Source organism: Vipera ursinii (assembly GCF_947247035.1).
Source record: "Vipera ursinii genome assembly, chromosome: 4".
NCBI classification, from domain to species: Eukaryota; Metazoa; Chordata; class Lepidosauria; order Squamata; family Viperidae; genus Vipera; species Vipera ursinii.
In genome coordinates this window covers 51,990,195-52,012,439 of record NC_139514.1, presented here as the reverse complement: position 1 = coordinate 52,012,439, position 22,245 = coordinate 51,990,195, and the positions used below count along the sequence as shown (strand labels likewise).

General features: G+C 42.9%; 1 protein-coding gene across 2 annotated transcripts in view; it reads left to right on the top strand.

Moving 5' to 3' along the window:
• Positions 1-21,842: 21,842 nt before the first annotated feature.
• The window catches only part of RCAN1 (regulator of calcineurin 1), a 35,110-nt gene continuing 34,707 nt past the window's right edge, over positions 21,843-22,245 (top strand). For both annotated transcript variants that reach the window (XR_014492420.1, XM_083361856.1), the window contains exon 1: positions 21,843-22,144. Coding sequence is in view for 1 of the 2 variants with exons in the window: in XM_083361856.1 (XP_083217982.1) it covers positions 21,854-22,144 (291 nt within the window). In the remaining variant the exon portion in view is untranslated. The remainder of the gene's footprint in view (positions 22,145-22,245) is intronic.

Sequence of the window (22,245 nt, the reverse complement as noted above, 5' to 3'; positions counted from 1 at the left end):
GGGGGGAGGCAAACCTATACCTCCAAACTTCCTATCTAAGACTACGCTTTTTTCTATGTATTGTTTAGGGTCTTACCTGATTTTGCCTTCCTTATCTGCCTCCAGAAGTGGTGAATGCTCCAACACTGGAAGTTTTTAAAAGGAGACTGGACAGCCATTTGTCTGAAATGGTATAGGGTTTCCTGCCTTAGCAGGGGGTTGGACTAGATGACCTCCAAGGTCTCTTCCAACTACTACTTCTTCTTCTTCTTCTTCTTCTTCTTCTTCTTCTTCTTCTTCTTCTTCTTCTTCTTCTTCTTATTATTATTATTATTATTATTATTATTATTATTATTATTATTATTATTATTATTTTGTTCTGAACATACTAACAAACCTAGAACTATAGAGGTAGAGGCAATCACCTTATCCTGTTAGAAAATGGTTTGGGTGGGGTGGTGGTGGGGGCAATTGGTATGAAATGTGCTTTGACTAGATTTGGATTGTCCTGTCCCTCCCTGGATTCAGGACTCTTGCGTCTTCACCTACATAGATAATGAACGCACGTCAGAAGAGATGTTTTCCGATGTGCCATAACTACATGGGACTCGATGCGCATAAATTGCTACTTGTAAATTGTTTAAGTGGAAACTATTGGCAGGGGTGGGCAACGATCCATTATTTGATCTGGTGTGTGTGGGGGGGGGGTTCCTGAAAGAAGAGTAGTATGACAGAGTGTGGATGTTAAGTTTCCAGTAATGAATGAACCTTTATTGTCAAAGTACAACCAGGTATACATTGAGATTAGCTGAGCCTCCCTTCGTGCTCCCACCCCCCAACTCACGGTGACAACAAACCTCCATCTTATTACACCATGTGAACTGACTGCACCACACACCAGCCTGGCAAGTCAATTCTGCATAAAGTTTATAAAAATTATTTCCCGTTCAAAAGCCTAACAGCCCACGGATAAAAGCTGTTTTTCAGCCTGTTGGTGCGGCTGGCTATATCTTAATACCGTACACTTACTTTGCTTTTTTTTTTAAAGAAAACAAAAACATCCCAATCAAAAGAGAGAAAAATTGCCTCTGTCTCTCTGAGGATATCACTGCTACTCACTCATAAAAGCAGTGGCAATAAAATGGAATGAAACATTAAAAGTGTAATGGAACCTTCTGTGCAGGAAATGTATATGTATCAAACTCCCATTTTTCAATCTGGATTTTTTGAATTGCCTGTGATGTATAGATAGGACTGGATAAGGATAAAGTTAGAATGGTCACGTTATCCCAGCCTCATCAGTACTGCAGATCCATCCATTTCAGTTTGTCAAAAATGGTTTCTTCTCTAGGTTCATGATATTTATTGGCTGAGTGCCTCGACATCATACCCCCATCACTTCGCAAGTGGACTACTATAATATGCCCTAAATGGGACTGTACTTGAAGACATTTGGAAGCTGATGGCAAATTTGGTGTCCAATTTAAACTGAGGCAACTCGCTATTTTCATATAGCACCGATTCTGTAAGAGTGGCATGCTGGTTGGTTCCAGGTGCAATTCCAAGTGTTGGTACTACTGTATGTTTAAAATCCTATATAGCTTGGCATCTGGCTATATCTGATATTGTCCAATTCAAAGAGAACCAGACTAGCAAGTTGTGCCTGTAGCAACTGTTTGCTAAGTGTCCTCACACCTCAAGATGAAAAGCGAGGTGAATGTCCTCTATAGGAGCTTCTTCCCTGTGGAATGCCAGGTCCCTAGATTTAAGATCCATGCCCTGGAATTAGGTACTGGAGAACGGATTCTTTCAAAGAGTGTTTGGGAAGTGAGGTGTGAGTGGGTAAAGTTAATTGGGTATACAATGAATTTTGCAATAAGCTGATATGATTTACAGTTCTCTAGTTTTATTATTATAATTATTTCATTATGTTAAAGGTAAAGGTTCCCCCGCACAAGCGTGCTAGTCATTTCCGACTCTAGGGGCCGGTGCTCATCTCCATTTCACAGCCGAAGAGCCAGCGCTTGTCCGAGGACATCTCTGTGGTCATGTGGCCGGCATGACTAGACGCCAAAGGCGCACAGAACGCTGTTACCTTCCCACCGTAGTGGTCCCTATTTTTCTACTTGCATTTTTACATGCTTTCGAACTGCTAGGTTGGCAGAAGCTGGGACAAGTAACAGGAGCTCACTCTGTTATGCGGCACTCGGGATTTGACTCGCCAAACTGCCGACCTTCTGATTGACAAGCTCAGCGTCCTAACCCACTAAGCCACCGCATCCCTTCCTTTATAATTAATACTATCTGATTATTGTTTTATTGTGCATTACGTTATTACAAGTCACTTGATATTAAAGCAATACAAAAGATATTTAATAAATGAACAAAGAGAATTATACTGAGCCATGGTGATTTTTAACTACAAAGCAAAAAAGCTGGAGTCTCCAAACACTAAATTAAAACCCAGCACAGATGATTATTGTTTAGCACATAATTTACATAGTGGGAGACTGAATTTAGTGATGTGGGTATTTACTAGCAATCACTTTTATTCATTCCTAAGGGATAGCCCTAGAAATATTCACAGAAGAGAGATGTGCCATGATTTAATTATATAACAAATCACTGGGCGCAGAAGGAATCTGGCTTAGTTCCTATTGTCATGTTTGTTTTAAAGGTAAAATGTTTTCTGACTGAAACCTTGGGTAGCCACTGTCAGTCAAAGTACAAAAAAAGTGGTCTACAAGGACAAATGCAGTTTTGAATTATAAGCTGCCCAGAGGCATTGAGTGAGATAGATAGGCAGTTATAGAAATTGAATAAATAAAATGTTTTGACCTGGCAGAGGTCACATGCACCAAGAAATGTTCCCAGTTAAGAATGTATACAATTCAATCAATAAAATCTAGAACATAGAACATAAAACATAGATTAATAAGAGGGCTGGAAGGGACCTCGAAAGTCTTCAACCCCTGTTCAACTAGGAGACTCTGCACCATTCCAGACAAATGTCCAGCCCATCAAACTAATGGGACTTCTAGGGAGATATGGAGAGTGCCTCCTGACTCATTGCTATCATGGAGAAACCTCTATTGGCTGATATTTTTGGCAGTAAAGAGTGCATCTTTTCTTTAATGTGTTTCATTTCTATCATTTGTGCTTAATCATATTAATACCGTGAACATCAGATTCCAAATTTTTTTTTTCTTCTGGGAAGTTCAAGTGTTACAAAATGAGGTACAATTAGGAAATGAAACCTATTAGGAAATAGGTTTAGGAAACAATTAGGAAATGAAAGGCAACTAATTGTGCAAAAATTAGAGGAGAGTTTTAGAGTGCCACAACTGATGCTTCTAGACTTTTTTTCTTGTTTGCCTCCTTTTCTGTTTTGTAGTATAAAGTTCGGAGATACCCGAAAGATTGACAATTTCAAACTGCAATTCTAAATAGAGTCCACCAAAGTAAGAAAGATGTATACTGAGTAAAACTGCACACAATTGCACTGTTATGGCAGAATCTTTTGTGGCTAATAATGTTTTATATAGAGCACTGTTAAGTACAGATGTAGCTGTTACAACACAGAATGTTATTCCCAAAACATTCCTTCAGGGATCACTGAATTATTTGAAAGTGCAGAATCATATCATATGCCGTGGATTCCCACTGAATCATTGATAACCTTGTTGCTTATTTATTAGCATAATGGTTGGTATAATCAGATTGTAGGATAATTAAGTGTCTTTCATTCTGTCATGTAAACATTACAAAAGAGCCACTGTGAATAATGTACAGAATAATTGTAATGTAGAGAATAATTATAACATGTAGAAGAAAAATTGAAAGTTTCTAATGTTGAGGTGAGATTGCCTTACAAGTAGTTGCAATGATCTTGATACAACATTCTTATAAATTCTTATAATTCTTATATTATTTGAATTAGTTAACTCATATGTAAAATACGACTTAAAACCCATTTTTTCTAAAAATATGAAGGCTAAAATTATTAATAAAGTAGGTTACCAACGGAAGACAAAATTTCAAGGACAAACACATACAATCTTAAATAGATTAGCAGTATTTGCTTATAAATTTTCAGGTTTTTTTTCGCAAAACAATAGATTAGCTTTACTAATAATTGCCAGAGTCAGGCAAAGTGTTGTTTGAAAATGGTTTAAAAATTACCTTTGCAACAAGTAGAAGAATGTAGGACATAGATGCAGACATGGGTTTTCAGGAAAGGTCAGTGAATAACTTTTCAGAGGTTATTTTGGTCCTATAATGTCAACAAGCTATAATATTATTAAGCAAAATAAGCCTCTCTTTTTTAAAAAAAAAACACCCTATAGCATTATTGTAGAAACTAATTATGGAAACAAGTATAATTTTTATATAAATGTGTAAGCCACTTCAAATGTGGATCTAAGAAGCAGTATAGGAAATGATCCATATTTTAAATAGGTGTCTTTGCAGGTTTGATTAAGATATTTACATTTGTGGGAAGTCAGCTCCCCAGAGAAGGAAATATTAAAAGGGCAGGAAAATACATTTCCTAAAAAGAAGTTAAAAGAGACAGAAAAAGCATGCCCAGGTTTTCTTAATAGCCCCAAGTCTCTCTCCCCCAAGTGGAAACTAACTCTATAGAAATGCAGATGTAAACCATTCAGGAAGGTTGAAGCTAAGAAGACTTCAGACTTGTAAAATCTACATACCCCTGCCCCAGGTAGGTGGGCTGGGACAGACAACCAGCAAGAATCCTAGAGTGGCACACCTAGGCTCAGGACAGAATACGGGACAAAGCACACAGGTTTCCATGTGTTTCACCAGCCCCGGGCTCAGGGAAGGGGCGGAGGTGTTGCGGTGGCTGTAAGGGAGACCTTGTGTCCGCGGGAGGCTACCGTTGTTCAGATACTCGGGTGTGAGTTGCTCCTCCTGAGATGTGGCCCTGGGGCTCAGTTGGGCTTGTTGCTAGCGTATCTCTCACCTACCTGCGTAGCCCAAGCTCCTCGACATCCTCTGGGTTGGCAGTTGAGTTCCCCAGACTTATGGTTCTGGGGGACTTCAACCTGCCATCCCTGGGAGGCTCGTCAGGGTTGGCGCGGGAGTTCATGGCCTCCATGATGGCCATGGACCTGACCCAAGTAATCCAGGGCCCGACTCATGGGGGGGGGTCACACACTCGATCTTATCTTTTTATCTAGACGGTGGCTTGATGATCTGGGAGGGGGATTTCCAGTTATTACTCCCCTGTCATGGACCGATCATCACCTCCTGCAGCTGGCCTTCCGTTTCGCCACCCCCCCTCGCTGGGTTGCAGAACCGACCAGGTGGTTCCACCCCAGGCGCCTAATGGACCCTGAACAGTTCCAGGTGGCGCTTGGACCTGTGCCCACCATCTTCGCACACAGCCCGGTCGATGCCTTAGTGGAAGCCTGGGAAAGGGCAGCCACGGAGGCACTTGACCGTGTTGTGCCCATGCGGCCCCTGTCCCAGCGTAGATCCCAGTGGGCTCCATAGTTTTCTGTGGAGCTCCAGGAGATGAAGCGTCGGAAACAGAGCCTAGAAAGCTGTTGGAGATCCAGCCAGTCTGAATCTGACCGATTGTGGTTAAGAACCTTTACGAGGTCTTATCTTGCAGTGATGGAGGCAGCGAAATTCAACTACTTCACTGCCCTCATTGCGTCCGCAGATAATCGCCCGGCCGCCCTGTTTAGGGTGACTCGCTCCCTCCTTAATCAGGAGGTGAGGGAGGAGCCCTTGCAGGGTCGTGCCAAGGAGTTTAGTCAACATCTGGCGGACAAAATCGCTCAGATTCGGGCCGGTCTGGACTCTGACTGGGTGGAGTCTGATGGGGGGAAACGACCGGTCTTGGGAACGTTATCTGGGAAGAATTTGACCCTGTGACTCTGGAAGAGGTGGACAGGATCATGGGGAGGCTGAGTTCCACTATGTGTTTATTGGACCTGTGCCCCTCCTGGCTGGTATATGCAGCTCGGGAGGGGACACGAGGCTGGCTCCAGGCAGTAATAACTGCTTCTTTGAGGGAGACCTCTCGTTTGTGGAGTTCCTCAGGGGTCGGTCCTCTCACCCCTCCTGTTCAACATCTATATGAAGCCGCTGGGTGAGATCATTCGTGGTTTTGGGGTGGGGTATCATCAGTATGCTGATGATACCCAATTTTTTATTTCTACCCCAAATCAACCCAGTGATGCCCTCGCCGTGATGTCCCGTTGCCTGGAAGCGGTGAGGGTCTGGATGGGGAGGAACAGGCTTCGTCTTAATCCCGACAAGACCGAGTGGCTGTACATACTGGCATCTCGGATTACCCAGTTTATTCCATCTTTAACGATGGAGGGGTGAGGTGTTACTCCCCCCCCCGTAGATAGGGCTCGCAACTTGGGCGTCCTCGATTCACAGCTCAGTTTAGAAGATCATATAGGAGCTGTGACTAGGGGGGCTTTTGCCCAGGTTCGCCTGGTGCACCAGTTGTGGCCCTATCTAGACCAGAATGCCTTGCGTATGGTCACTCATGCGCTCGTGACCTCTCGGATAGACTACTGCAATGCTCTCTACATGGGGCTGCCCTTGAGGACCACTCAGAGGCTCCAACTGGTGCAGAATGCAGCCGCGCGAGTTGTGATGGGGGTCTCCTGATACTCCCATATAACACCTCTGCTCCGCGAGCTGCATTGGCTTTCAGTTGCCCTCCGGGTGAGATTCAAGGTGCTGGTGATGACCTATAAAGCCTTAAATGGCATGGGTCCGGATTATTTACGGGAGCACCTTCTGCCAGCGTCAACTTCCCATCCTCCTGTGCACTCCCACAGAGAGGGCCTCCTCAGGGTGCCGTCAGCCAGGGAATGCCGACTGGCCTCCCCCAGGGGGAGAGCATTCTCTGTGGGCGCGCCTGCCCTCTGGAATCAGCTCCCTGTTGAGCTCCGGATGCCTCCCGACCTTCGCTCCTTTTGCCACAACCTGAAAACTTGGTTATTTGAGCTTGCCAGCCTGGACTGAGGGTTTAGGATTTTACATTTTTAGAATGTGATTTACTTGTTGGGGCTAATTTAATTTAATTTATTTTTAACCTTGTATATTGTGTTTTAATTGCCCTGTATACCGCCCCGAGTCCTTCGGGAGAAGGGCGGTATATAAATCCAATAAAATAAAATAAAATAAATAAATAAATAAATAAATACAAATCTTGAAACAGCAAATACCTCCAGACAATAGAGTCCAAGGGGTATAAAAACCCACTACCCACATGTGCTCAGCGCTTTTTTTTTCTGTTGGATCCATCTTTCTGTCTGCCTTTCCTCTGCAATAAACTACAACCTTCTTCCCAAAGCAGTTGCCATGTTTATTCCCTGCTTGGAGGAACCATGATGGAGACTTTTCTTCCTACAATATGGCGACCCAGATGGGACTCCAAGCTAACCTCTCCAATGGACTGAGACTGGTAAGCCCATCCTGCCGGCAGCAGACCCCTTTGTGTCTGTGGATGGATTTTCCAGGCCCTGCCCATGTGGAGTAAGGGTAGTAAAGGAAGTTTTGGGTTTGAGCTCAAGGGCTGCTTTGGAAAGAAGGTGAAGGTGAGTACCTCTAAATTTTAACTTTAAAGCCCAGAGGGGTAAAAAAAAATGTGTGTATGTTTCTCTGTGTGTCAGTGAGAAGACCTTTTTTCCCAATCACAGTTGGATTTTGCTCCCTCTGGCCTTTCCTAGCCACAGAAAGGTTCTGTTCAAGTTGCAGACCCTGGAAAGTAAGGGGTTTTTGGCCAGAGTGCAGGACCTTTTGTTAAGGAAAAGGGAGAGACTATGTGAAGAATGGAATCGAATGAGAGAATTGGATTTGGGCAACTAGCTGGTTAAGCCCTGTAAGCAAAGCAAAGCAAAGCGAAGTTAGGAAATTAAGCCCCGGGCAAGGAGCATCCCTTACCTCTGGAAAGCAAGCAGAGGTCCTCCCAGACATTTGAAGTCTGCAAACAGTGGAGGTGGAAAAGTGAAAGTAAAGCCGGTAAGAGCATCCCGTACCTTCTGCAGGGGAGCAGAAGAGTCCTTGACAGACCCCTTTTTGGTCTGAAACCGTGGCGGTAGATCCCTAAAGGAGCGTCCCAGTACTCTGTGAGGGATCCAGAGTGCTCCTTGGGTCCCTTTTTTACCCAAGAAAAAACTGTGGAGGTAGGCGAAAGTCTCACTAGGAGGCTTCAGTGCGCCAAGCCCGATAGAACCAAGGGGGATTCTAGTTAAAGGGTCGAGACAGGCTCCCCAGGAAAGCTTGCTTGAGGCCTGGGACGGGAATCAGCTACCCGTTCAGGCAGGTATGAAAAAGAGATAGGTAGAGAAACCATATATATAACGAAAATGGACTTTGCTAGGGCTTTGCTGGGAAACCAATTGGCTAAATAAAGGTACTCAAAGGGAAAATAAGAAATAGTGCTTCTCTCTCTTTCTCTATGCAACCACGTGGTATGTTTAAAATATGTGCCTTCCCTAATTTAACTGAGATTTATGGCGGGAATGACTAGGATGTGTAAAATTAAGACTTCTGTTTCCTTTTCTGTTCTCTTGTCTTTGTGTGTATATGTGTGTCAAAGTCTTTGTGTGTGAGGTAAATGTGACTGTTAACTGTCTCTAATCAAAAAGAGAAAAGAATTTTAAAATTCTTCTAGAAATTCTGCTTAAAATAAGCTACCAAAACAAAATACCCTCACTCTGTCTGTCTGGCCAACAAACGGAGTGAAGAAAAATGTGTTTGTTTTTCTTCTCTTTCTCTCTATGTACTCTTAAGAACAGCCCAAAGTTAGCAGGAGGGAATGTTTTTAAGTTCATATGCAGGAAAAGTTTCACTTGCATTTAATAAGAATGATAAAGTTGGAAGGGACCTTGGAGGTCATCTAGTCCAACCCTCTGCTCGGGCAGGAAACCCTATGCCAGACATGTCAAACACAAGGCCCGGGTGCCGGATGCGGCCCGCAAAGTGGTTTCATGTGGCCCCCGAAGCCATCCTGGAAACAGTGAGGGAACGGCCCCCACTGCCTTGGCCCTGGCCCAGAGACCCTCTTTCTGCCAGAGACCCTCAGATCTGTCCCACTCATGCCCAGGCCCCCATAGGCACCCTTGATGTGAACAATGTAGAGCTGGCCATGCCCACCCAGTAGGCCATACGCACTCTAGCCACGCCTACCCAGTAGGCCACACCCACCCAGGCCACACCCACCCGGCCCCTTGAGGGCAACCGCAATGCTGATGCGGCCCTCAATGAAATTGAGTTTGACACCCCTGTATGCCAACTTTATCAAATGCCTTACTGAAGCCCAAGTAAATTGTATCAACAGCATTCCTCTGGTCCAATAATTTTGTCGCTTGGTCAAAGAATGCAATAAGATTTGTTTAGCATGATCTGTTTTTGACAAACCCATGTTGGCTTTTAGTAATGACTTTGTTTGTTGTCTGATTATCTTTTCCAGAATCTGCCCAGGTGAGGTCAGGCTGATAGGTCTGTAGTTTCCTGGATCTATTTTTTTCTTTCCTTTCTTTTCTTAAGAGAAAAAAAAACTACATCAGCTCTTTTCCAGTCCTCTGGTAGTTCCCTAGTGCTCCAGGATCTTTGAAAAATATAGTTCAGTGGTTCTGAGATCATATCTGCCAGTTCTCTGAGAACCTTTGGGTGTAATCCATCTGGTCCTGGTAAATTTGGAAAGGTGCTCACTTGCCATTTTCTTGCCTATCTTAGTTTGTGTTTCTAATCTATTTTTTATGTATTGTTTTTGATAATTTATTCTTTTGTGTAAAGCCACACACAAAAGAGTTGAATGTTCTGCTTTCTCCCTGATGCTTGTCACCTTCTTGCCACAATCATTTCTTTAATTTTTTTTCTTTTTTCTTGTTGAAAGAAGGTTTTTTTGTTATTTTTGACTTTGGTCACAAGGCTTAGTTCATTTTGAGCCTTAACTTTCCTCACTTCATGTTTGCAGGCTTGGACTATTTGCTGATATTCTGCTTTAGTTATGTGCCCCTTTCCACTTTTTATGCTTGTCTTTTTTTATCTTTCAATTTATCAGAAAATTCTTTATGCAGCCATGCTAATATCTTTTGAGAGCTGTTATTTTTTTTCCCTTTGTTGGTATTGTGCTAAACTTGTTTTACAAAATTTCCCAAGCTTTTTAAATTGTTTTTCCCTTGAGGATTCTCATCCATGGAATCCCTCCCAAGCCCTCTCTAAGTTTATTGAAATTAGCTCTTAAAGTCCAAGACTCTAGTTTGACTATGTTCTATTGCTTATGCTTCCTACATACCTTAGTTAGCTAAAAGGTTCATCTGTTTCCTCTGTTTGGTTGGGTGGCCTATAGTATACACCTATGGCAATGTCATTTTTTCCTTTTTATTGACCCAAATGCATTCAAGATTTTTCATCATTGTTGTGCTCTATTTCTGTGGAGATGTAGTCATTTCTTATATAGAGAAACTCCACCTCTTTTATTTGGTCTGTTTCCTTTAAATCAGACATGTCAAACACAAGGCCCGGGGGCCAGATCCGGCCCGCAAAGTGGTTTCATGCGGCCCGCGAAGCCATCCTGGAAACAGTGAGGGAACGGCCCCCACTGCCTTGGCCCTGGCCCAGAGACCCTCCTCCTGCCAGAGACCCTCAGATCTGTCCCACTCCTGCCCAGGCCCCCATAGGCACCCTTGATACCAACGATGTAGAGCTGGCCACGCCCACCCAGTAGGCCATACACAGTCTAGCCACGCCCACCCAGTAGGCCACGCCCACCCAGGCCATACCCACCCGGCCCTCTGAGGGCAACCGCAATGCTGATGTGGCCCTCAATGAAATTGAGTTTGACACCCCTGCTTTAAATGGTTCCATTTGTGGGTTTCATCCCACCAGGTTTCCATAATGGCAACATTATCATATCTGCCCTCATTTACCTGAACTTCTAGTTCACCCTGTTTACTGTTTATACTCTGTGCATTGGTGTACAGACATTTGAGTCCTTTATAATTGACCCTGTGTTTGCTTTCTACATAACCTGTGTGTGGTGCCTGAGCTCCCCTTATTTTCTTAACACCTGTTTGGCACTTGCTATTAAAAGTTTGATTTTGCTTGATAACAAGGTTGATATTCTTGTCCACACACACATCTATGTTACCTGCACTGCTAACCCTGTAGTTTTTGATTGACGGGGACAGGGATGTTCTGTATCAATTAACTCACTGTCCCCATTGTTTAGCTCAAATATTCCTCCAGAAAAATCTGTAAGTTTATTGCAGATTTGATGGATGCAAACCGTGTTATTGTTGTTGTTTCATTGGACCAGCTACAGACATTGTGACTAATATAACCTAAGTCCTAACACATTACAAATGTTCAGTTTAGAAATGAGACTGTTGGGAGGAATTCTCCCGTTCAGACTCTTCCAGCTGGGATTCTCACAAGCAGCACAGAGGGGAACAAACAGAATGAGGATTAAAGCTGAGTGACAGTTCAGCATGAAACCTTGGCTAGCGAGACAGAATGGTCCTAAGCATGAGTTCTTACACCTTTTCATGGTTTCCAAAATTGTCATTTCTGATTGGTGAGTTTAAATTTGGTGAGTTTAAATTTGTCTTTTCTGATTTGTTGGTCAGTGTCTATTGTTGGGTTTGGGTTAATTTCTATCTCAAATCTGTCTAAAAAGTGTTAACATTTGCTCCAGGAGGGATCCAGTGTTAATTATTTTATTGTTGTGTACCTTTTGTTGTTCCTATTCTAATTCTATCAGTTCTAATTGCTGTTAGCCTGTTCTACATTCCTTGTAGCCAATGTGTGTGTTAAGTGTTTGTTTATTTAGCCTCAGGCTGCCACTGAGTCAGACTACTTACTGTATTTACCAAGATGTTTTTTCTTTGGGATGATGAGGGGATGTCCTTTTATCAATACCTTTTGTGTAAGTTCTCTTACCAGAATCTTTAACAAATGCAGTATTAATGCCTTTTCAAAACTCTGCCTGCAAGTTAGCCCCCTCCCAATTCTTATCCTTTTGTTTTCCATGCCTTTGTCTGCCTCTCCTGGGAGAGTCTACCCAGAAAGTGGGGAGGAGTTCTTGTTCTCATGTCTTTCAGCTCTGCACAGATGACAGCCCCCCCCCCCCTAAATCTTTGGAAGAAGAGTACACACTGACACAGATGCCATGGAGCCATGGAATTGATTTTTGAATCCAGCCATCTACAAAAAAAGCCACCATACAACCTGAGGATGCCCCAAGTCCTACCAGTCCCCCAGATACCTGTGAAAAGCTGAAGGAAGGTGCCATGGGACCCCACGTGAAGCCTTAGAAGAAAATTGGACTATGGGGGGAGGGTGGAAACTCATTGTAAAGTTTTCTTTCTTGCTTCATTTGTATTGTAATAAGCCAGTTGAATGTATTTATGGAGAGATGGCATTTGGGAATAGTTGGCACAGCAAGTCCTGAACACCTTGGGACGTCTGTATGGTGGGAGGAAAAATTTATCCAGAATGTTTGTATTGCCTCTATTAATAGCTACACACACACACACAGACACACACACACAGACACACACACCATTTAGAATCACATTGAGTCTCCCTTCTACTTACCTTCAGTAGAGCTCCACCCTGATTCTTGCCCTGTGTAGGAACAACCAGAAAAATTCCAAGGGGGAGGGAACAAGGACCCCTCAGGTGATTTGCAATTCATATGCCATGAGGAGGTATCAGGAAAGAGATCTAAGCCCTGAATATCTTGCTGTGGTGGACTCAGATTGGGCTCACTATGTGCGATTTAAAGGATTGAATAGTCTTGCTTCAACACTGGCTAACATTTATTATTTATTATTATTTCTTACATTTATATACCGCCCTTTCCCGAAGGACTCAGGGCGGTTTACAGGGTAATTAAAAACCAAGATACAAAAGTTAAAAACAAGTTTAAAAAAAATTATGTTTATCCCTGTATAAATAAAACCCCAGTTAAAATAAGATTAATCCTCATCAATTGGATATTACATCAATTACATTACATCAACATCAATTGGACATTACAAATTACAAACCTGGATGCACTGAATTAAGAGCTAAGGCAGGAAACAATTCTTGAAAATGGGCAGCCAGTGGTTAGGTACTGAGGCAAACCATGGCTGTGAAGATTTTTGGGAGCAGTGTGCAAACCTGACTGGAAGCTAAAGGTGACATCCAACATTTGAAAATAATTGGCACAGAATATTGGTAACTATAAATTTCTTTTCCACCTAATTTTTGCCCTGACTTTTTAGAACTTTATGGGCAGGAATCTCTTTCTGCTGCCTTCATTAGTGTTTTTCTTTTTGCATTAACAATTTAAAGTCTGCTTACCAAGTATCCCTGATCAGACCAATTTTAATCTTGTGCCAGTAAGTGTGTCATTCACACACTTAGGGCACAAAGGGGGGGGGGGTTGTGGGAAGTCAGAGAAGGAAATATTAAAAGGGCAGGAAAATACACTTCCTAAAAAGAAGTTAAAAGAGACAGAAAAAGCATGCCCAGGTTTTCTTAATAGCCCCAAGTCTCCCTCCCCGAAGTGGAAACTAACTCTATAGAAATGCAGAAGTAAACCATTCAGGAAGGTTGAAGCTAAGAAAGACTTCAGACTTGTAAAATCTACATACCCCTGCCCCAGGGAGGTGGGCTGGGACAGACAACCAGCAAGAATCCTAGAGTGGCACACCTAGGCTCAGGACAGAATAAGGGACAAAGGAAATACAAATCTTGAAACAGGAAATAACTCCAGACAATAGAGTCCAGGGGACATAAAAACCCACTACCCACATGTGCTCAGCCCTTCTTTTCCTGTTGGATTCATCTTTCTGTCTGCCTTTCCTCTGCAATAAACTACAACCTTCTTCCCAAAGCAGTCGCCATGTTTGTTCCCCGCTTGGAGGAACCATGATGGAGACTTTTCTTCCTACACATTGAAGAGAGCATGAAAAGGATAAGGCTGAAGTGCAGTTCTTCTAGCATTACCATTATTGTTAAGGACTTGTATAGAATGATTCAAACAGATGGGTATAATTGGGAAAACACATTTTGTTTGGGGAGAAGATTGTTTTCACAGAAATTCTTGAAGGATGTTTAAGTTTAAGTTTATTATATTTGTATACCGCCCTTCTCCCGAAGGACTCAGGGCGGTGAACAGGGCACATATAAAAGTACAAAAGTTAAAAGAGAATTAAATATAAGCCCGAGCTAAACCAATAAATAATAGTGTAAAAAAACCGCAATAAAAACCCCAACACATCCCCCATCAGGCCAGGCCGGCTTGTTCAAATAAATAGGTCTTCAGATCGCGTCGGAAGGAGTGAAGGTCAGGCGCCGTCCGGAGCTCAACCGGCAACTGATTCCACAAGTCCGGGGCGCCCACAGAGAAGGCCCTCCCCCTGGGGGCCACCAGACGACATTCTCTGACCGGTGGCACCCTGAGGAGGCCCTCTCTGTGGGAGCGCACAATAAGAACTTGTTTAGTCCTTTTGCCATCATACAAATTTGCCGATATGATGAGAAACCAACCAAACCAACAACAAAAAACCCTGAACGAATGTTGAACAATCGGTTCTTATGTTTTATATGTTATGTAATATTTTTAAAAAAATCAAGTCAGACTTGCTCATTAGCTTTATATGCATCGAGATATAAACATTATTTAGATATGGAGCAAGCAACAGAGAATTTTTATAAATAAATATGTTAGAACTGGTTAGGTTGGCAGCATAATATATATAGCCTGGAGTGCAAAAATCCAATCAAAAGGAAACGGGAGATAGCAAAAAGAGAGATGCTGAAAACAGAGCTACAAATGATTGTCATGAGATGGAAAAAAGGACAGAGATTTAAAAGACCTAATGCTGAAATTCAATTTCAAGCTAAGAAGCAAAAAAAAAGAAACAAGGAAGCAAGGGTTGATAACAAAAGAGCAAATCAAACTCATAGTTTAAGACTGTCAGGATACAATGTGAAAAGCTAAACCTCAAAGTAAAATGAGGTTGACGAGATATAAAAATTATAACGAGGGATTTGCAGAAATAAATGAATCAATAAGCTGGCTTGTGCAGGAAAGGTGGCGACTGTATAAAGAAAAGGAATTTTGTGTCTTTCATTCCTCACAGAAGAGGAGACACCTCATCCTAATATGGTTGGGGAGAAATACATCTCAGGATTGATCAGCGTATAATAAGAACATACAAGGCTGCCTTAAATAATGCAAGACTCCAGGGCTAGATGTTGAATGAACTAACACGTGATATTAAATGTACAAGGGAATACAACAGATTATGATGCAGCATATTTCAGACTCTTTAGAAATGCATGTTGCCAGCATGGATTTATTAAGGAGAAGAAATGTCAAACTAATTTTATCTTTTTTTAATGACATAACGATTAATTTGGTAGACCGTCCTAGGTAATGTTGTGGACGTAGTGAAACTAGACCTCAATAAAGCATTTAGATCTTATGTTACGCTCATGGCTATGGATAACCTTGAGCCTGACAGTGGTTTTGCAACTGGTCTCCCCAAAGGGTTTTGCTTATAAATAATTTTGTAGCAATATGGAAAGAAATATTAAGTGGGGGTATATCCTTGGCTTAATACTATTCCACATTTTTATATCCAGAGAATGGAATGGAAGGTATGTCATAGCTTAATAGATTCCTGCACAGAACAGTATTTTAGAACCTATACATTTTCTTCTGGTTCGTACATTCAATTATTTTACGATGTCCAAAATATAGACATCAGAGGATTTTAGTATTTTGATAAGAAAAGGAAACTTGTACTATTTTTTTCATCTAAGTATAACAAACTAAAAGATATGTCAATTTTAGGTTTAAAAATGCAAAACAAACTTGTGGCACATTAATCTTTAATACTGTGTTTCCCTGAAAATAAGACCTGGTCTTATATTTTTTTTGCCTCCAAATGAGGCAGTAGGTTTTATTTTGGGGGGATATCTTTTTTTCTGACACCTGTTTTGCCTCGCAGCAGCACCAACACCTTATCCAGCAGGAGGCCGCATGGCTGCCGGCCCACTTCTGCGGCCACTTGCAGCCGCTTGCAGCAGGAGGCCATGTGGCTGCTGGCCCACTTCTGCGGCCACTCGCAGCCGCTCGAGGCAGGAGGCCATGTGCTACCAGCCCACTTCTGCAGCCGCTCGCAGAAGGATGCTACTTGGCCTGCCACACCATGCCGCTGCCTCGAGGTGAGGCAGGTGGGGGAGGGGGGTGGAGCTGCCCCAAGCAACCCATAGGCACCCAAACACTTTTCACCTGAACGGAGATCTGACAGAGACTAGAAGCTCCGTCTGCTTATGAATGGGGTGTTTGGAGATGGAGCTAATCGCTCCATTTCAAAGTGCCCCATTCGCAAGTAGAAAAAGCTTCCAATCTCCATCAGATCTCTGTTTGGGGGGAAAGTGTTTGGGCACCTATGGGGCACTTTGGAACAAAGCAATACTGCCTCTGGCTCCATGTGTGGACTTACCTGCTCTGTACCAAGGGGCTGGTGGGCTGTGGCTGCTGCTGGACACCGTCGGTCCCCGCACGCTCCCCACTGCTTGTGCTGGCCATGCCCACCACCCCCTGGCTTATTTTGGGGGTAGGGCTTTTATTAGGCCCACCCCAAAAAACCAGGTTATGACTTATTTTGGGGGTGGGTCTTATTTTCGGGGAAACACAGTATATTAAAGCTGATTTAGTCCAGTATTATTCTCTTTCTCCTTTTCATGAAAAATAGAGAATGTAATCAATGGGATAAAAGAGTAAGAAATAAGAAGTGCAACTCTGATTCTGTGTGAAGCTAAAATATACATAAGATAAACAGGAAACCTTACACAATTCACAATAGCAGTACCTACTAATACTGTTACATTTTAGTTTTCCTGGCCTACACAAAAATGCTTCTGATTGTTCCCAAATAAATACACTACTGATAAATTCTAACTGATGTATTATAAAGTTGAAATATTCAAATTTTTACCCTTAAAATGTTGACTCTTAGTTGAATAAGGCAGTGTTTTATAAAATTAATTTTTCCCATGGCCTCTGAACGTTGTCTGAATTTATGGTATTTATTCCAATAATAATAATAATAATAATAATAATAATAATAATAATAATAATAATAATAATAATAATAATAATAATAAAAAAGTTGGAAGGGACCTTGGAGGTCATCTAGTCCAACCCCCTGCTCAGGCAGGAAACCTTATACCATTTCAGGCAAATGGCTGTCCAGTCTCTTCTTAAAAACCTCCAGTGTTGGAGCATTCACCACCTCTGGAGGCAGGTTGTTCCACTGGTTAATTGGTCTAACTGTCAGGAAGTTTCCCCTTAGTTCTAGGTTGCTTCTCTCCTTGATTAGTTTCCATCCATTGCTTCTTGTCCTGCTTTCAGGTGCTTTGGAGAATAGCTTGACTCCTTCTTCTTTGTGGTAGCCCCTGAGATATTGGAACACTGCTATCATGTCACCCCTCACCCTTCTCTTCATTAAACTACACATACCCAATTCCAGCAACCATTCCCTATATGTTTTAGCCTCCAGCCCCCTAATCATCTTTGTTGCTCTTCTCTGTACCCTTTCTAGAGTCTCGACATCTTTTTTACATCATGGTGACCAAAACTGGATGCAGTATTCCAGGTGTGGCCTTACCAAAGCATTGTAAAGTGGTATTAGTACTTCACTTGATCTTGATTCTATCCCTCTGTTAATGCAGCCTAGCACTGTGTTGACTTTTTTGGCAGCTGCAGCACACTGCTGGCTCATATTGAAGTGATTGTGATTGTGAATTGAAGTGATTCCTTTAAATGGAATTATTTCAGTTTATGTAGATGACAGTATTAAATGTTTGGCAAAACTAGTATAAAGAATTCAGAGACAATGAGAAAAAAAATTAAGTCTTCTAGAACACTCTCTTGTTCAACCAAGAGTCAATGTTTTAAGGATAAATAGTTGAAAATTTCAGCATTATAATACATGAATTAGAATTTATCTGTAGTGTATTTATTTGGGAACAATCAGAAGCATTTTTGTATAACCCAGGAATCGAATGGAAGGTATGCTTCAGCTCTTTCAATGGTGCACTGATTGTTACTGTAATTGAATCTAGAGCAGGGGTGTCAAACTGCCGGCCTGCGGGCTGGTTTCATCATACTGAAGCCACACCCATCCCATTGCTAGCAATGCAAAAAGAGTCACAATACGTCGCAACATGTCACATAATGTGGCGAGTTTTACATCCATGATCTAGAGCAGGGGTAGGCAACCTCAGCTCTTTTATGACTCATGGATGTTAACTCCCAGAATTCCTGAGTCAGCTATGCTGACTCAGGAATTCTGGGAGTTGAAGTGCATGAGTCATAAAAGAGCCGAGGTTGCCTACCCCTGATCTAGAACAAGGACCTTCCCAACAGGAGACAGGATCACAGAGGACCTTATCCGCTTTCTCAAAATCCACAGGCTTAAATACAGTATCTCCCTGATAATAGTGCAGGACACCAACATGTCAATTGCTTGGATTCTAACCATCAACTTTCCAGCTTTCAGCCAGTATTAGCAACTTTATCTATAAAATATCTGGCCAGTTGTTCACAAGATACACTGGACATGTCTTCCAGCCATTTGTCTGCGCTACAAAAAACTCCCAGTGCTGGTGGCCATGTGCAATAGGGTCCTGAAGTTTTCAGCTGATACAACAGTAATTGGTTTGTATACAGATGGGAGGTTGAACAGCTGGCCCTGTACTGTAGGCAGAACAATCTAGAACTGAAGACACTTAAAACTGTAGAGATAATAGTAGATTTTAGGAAGAGCCCTCTTACAATATTAGGCAACACAGTATCAGCAATAGAGACAACAACAACAAAGAATGTTCTTCCTGCGTCAACTGAGAAAGTGCAGACTGCCCAAGAAGCTGCTGATACAGTTTTACAGAGGAATTATTGAGTCTGTCATTTGTACTTCTATAACTGCCTGATAGCAACTAAACAGGACACGCACAGACTGCAACAGTTAGTTAAGGACTGCAGAAAAAACAACTGCAACCAGCTTTCCTTCCTTTGAGGACCTGTATGGGGGGATGCGGTGGCTCAGTGGGTTAGGACGCTGAGCTTGTTGATCAAATGGCCGGCAGTTTGGCGGGTCGAATCCCGAGTGCCACGTAACACGTAGCACCTGTTACTCTCTCCCAGCTTCTGCCAACCTAGCAGTTCGAAAGCATGTAAAAATGCCAGTAGAAAAATAGGGACCACTACGGTGGGAAGGTAACAGTGTTCCGTGCGCCTTTGGCGTCTAGTCATGCTGGCCACATGACCACAGAGACGTCCTCGGACAAGCGCTGGCTCTTCGGCTTTGAAATGGAGATGAGCACCGGCCCCTAGAGTCGGAATCGACTAGCACACATGTGCAGGGGAACCTTTACCTTTACCTTTATGCTTCACGAGATAGCAAGAGAAAATATCTACAGACCACTCACTTTCTGGACATAAACCATTTCAACTTCTCTCCTCAGGACGACGCTACAGGGAATTGCATGCCAAAACAACTAGACACAAAGACAGTTTCCCTCCCCCCCCATGCAATCACTCTGCTAAACACATAATTCCCACAGCACTATCTAGGTCTAAGGATATCTAACTATGTAGCAGGACTACTATTATCCTTCTCATCTTTCGTATTACCTACTCCTATTGGTATCTTATGACTATCACTTAGTTGGTTGTATTTTATGATTTATGATTGTCTTACGATTTATGATTTACCACTTTCTTGCTTGTATATATATTCACAGCTTATGCACCAGAGATAAATTCTTTCTATGTCCAATCACACTTGATCAATAAAAATAATCTAACCCAGCCCAGCCCAGTCCAGCCCAGCCCATTCATATGGAATATCTCTGGCATAAACAAATTTTCATTTGTCTGTATATTTCACCAAGTACCACTAGATGGTAGTATTTGATCATCCATGATATTCTGATTGTCTGTTTTTATCCAATTTAAGCTGCTCTTACTCGAGTTTGTTCTCTCTCTGCTCTGAAATTTGTCTGACTTCAAAACAAATACATTAAGGTTCTGGTGCACAGACTTTATTAACAACTTACAAGTTAATTATTAGTATCTAGAGTATTCCAGAAGGATCAATATTCCGTTGGTATTAGTATCTAACAATGCAGTACATATTATTCGGAATTAAGAAACGTCTCGATATTTTCTTCAGATAGCATTGGATTTGGTGATCAGACCCTCCCACAGACATCTTGCAAATACCTCTGCCTAGAATGCTTACCTAAATATTAGTCCAGAAATATTAATACAATGATTTCTCTGAAGAAAATAGCCAGAATGAGGTATCAGATGTAATTAAGTGGTATCTGATGTCTAGAAAAGAATGGTTCCCAGAGTACTCATCAGGGCTCCACGCCTGTTCCCTAGCAACTGCTAAGGAGGCTTACTGCCTCAGATACCTAGACTTCATGATTTGTAGCCATGGATTTGCTACATGTACCTTATTTTTATTCCATCTATTTTTTAAAAAAAAAACACCACCTATGTCTTAAAACTATTCAAACTGACTGCCATTACTTCCCTCTCCCTACCCTTCAGATAGTCATAGAAAGTATGTGCCAAAGACAACTGGACTTTCTTGGTCTTTACCATCTGAGCTGATGAACTGAGGAAGCTTCTTGGATGAGAAGCAAAACATTTTCAAGGGGGGGAAAAACAAGAAAGTCCAGATGTGTTTTGGAAAAGCACCTTTGGGACAACTATGACCTAGATAATTGAGGATCTCCATAGTCACAGGAACTATGATGCAATAATTATGGATTATGACCAGGGTCACCCAGGTTCAGATCAACCCTCTGCCAAGGAAACTCACTGGCCAAGGGACTTGGTTCTTAGCTCTAACCACATTCACAGTTATTATTGTGGAAGGGGATACAAAAAAAGGTAAGATACATGTGTCAGCCACAGTTCTCAACCTGCGGTCTGTGGACCCCTGGGGGGGCGCAATGTTATCATAAGGGGTCCACAAAGACTTGAAGAAATGTTATAATTTAACTCTTGAGTTAAGTCTTGGGAGTCCATGGCCATGGTCTGTGGCCACAAAAGATATTTAAAGGGGGTCCATAGTAAAGAAAAAATTGTGCTGTGCAACTCAGCCAAGCAGTTGCTCCCAAATGAATGATAAGGACAGCAATTTAATTGTAATTGAGCATCTTTACAAAAAGCTGTTGTAGTGAAGTTAATATACAGCACCCCAAGAAGGCTTTGCATCTTTATAAGGGTTTTTTTCAGGCAATGACCAAGGTTTGAAAAAAAACCCTTACGCTATATAGAAAATATTTGAATGACTGTCTCAGTCTCATTAGGTTAAGAACTAGATAAATAACTTAAATGCAGCTTCAAGCTTCAATAATGACCTGCACATATTACCTGTCTTTCCCATTCATGAAAGGGGGGGGGGGAAAGCCTTCGGGCCTCGTAATTACTTGCGTCTATGCAATGAAAGTGAAGGAGATTCTCGGTGCAGGGGCGGGAGACCAAATTCTCCGCTTTTTGCAAAGCAGGGAACCGAGCAAGGGGCGGAGAAGCAAAGCGGGCAGTGCCCTCACCTAAAATGGTTGTCGTGGAGCCGAGACGCCTCACGATAGGTAACCTGTTGAAGCGGAGGCGAGGAGCTTGATTGGCTCGGGACAGGCCTTTGACGGTGACGCCCGTTCGACCTCAAGGGCTGAGGGGGTTAATTTTAGGAGGGCGGCGACGACGCTAATCCTTGCTTCTTCCTCCCTCAGCTGGGCCCAACCCGAGCGCATTTGTCGCCACCCACTTGGCTCCTCCCCTCCCCTCGGCATGGAGGATCGGGGGGGCGGCTGGGAAGAGCAGGCGAAGCCGTACGAGGAAGAAGGCGAGCAAGGCGAAAAGCGGGCTGCGGCAACCGCAGAAGACGCAAAGGCAGCAGTTGCCGTGGACGCTACGCAGCCAGAAAGCGACGAAAAGGCGGCGGAGCGGGAGGCGGAAGCGGTGGTCGACTCGGACTGGAACTTCATCGACATGGAGACGGTCTCGCTGCACGATCTGCCCCATGCGCTGATCGCCTGTAACCTGCCGTTGGCCGTCTTCTTCGCCGATGGCCCGTGCAGGGTGGGTGAACCGACGGGGAAGGCGAGCGGGTGGGAAAAGGCAGGGCGGGGAAGCTGCCTCGCTTTGGAGTGCGGCGGTGGATGGGTTGGGTGGGTTGGGTG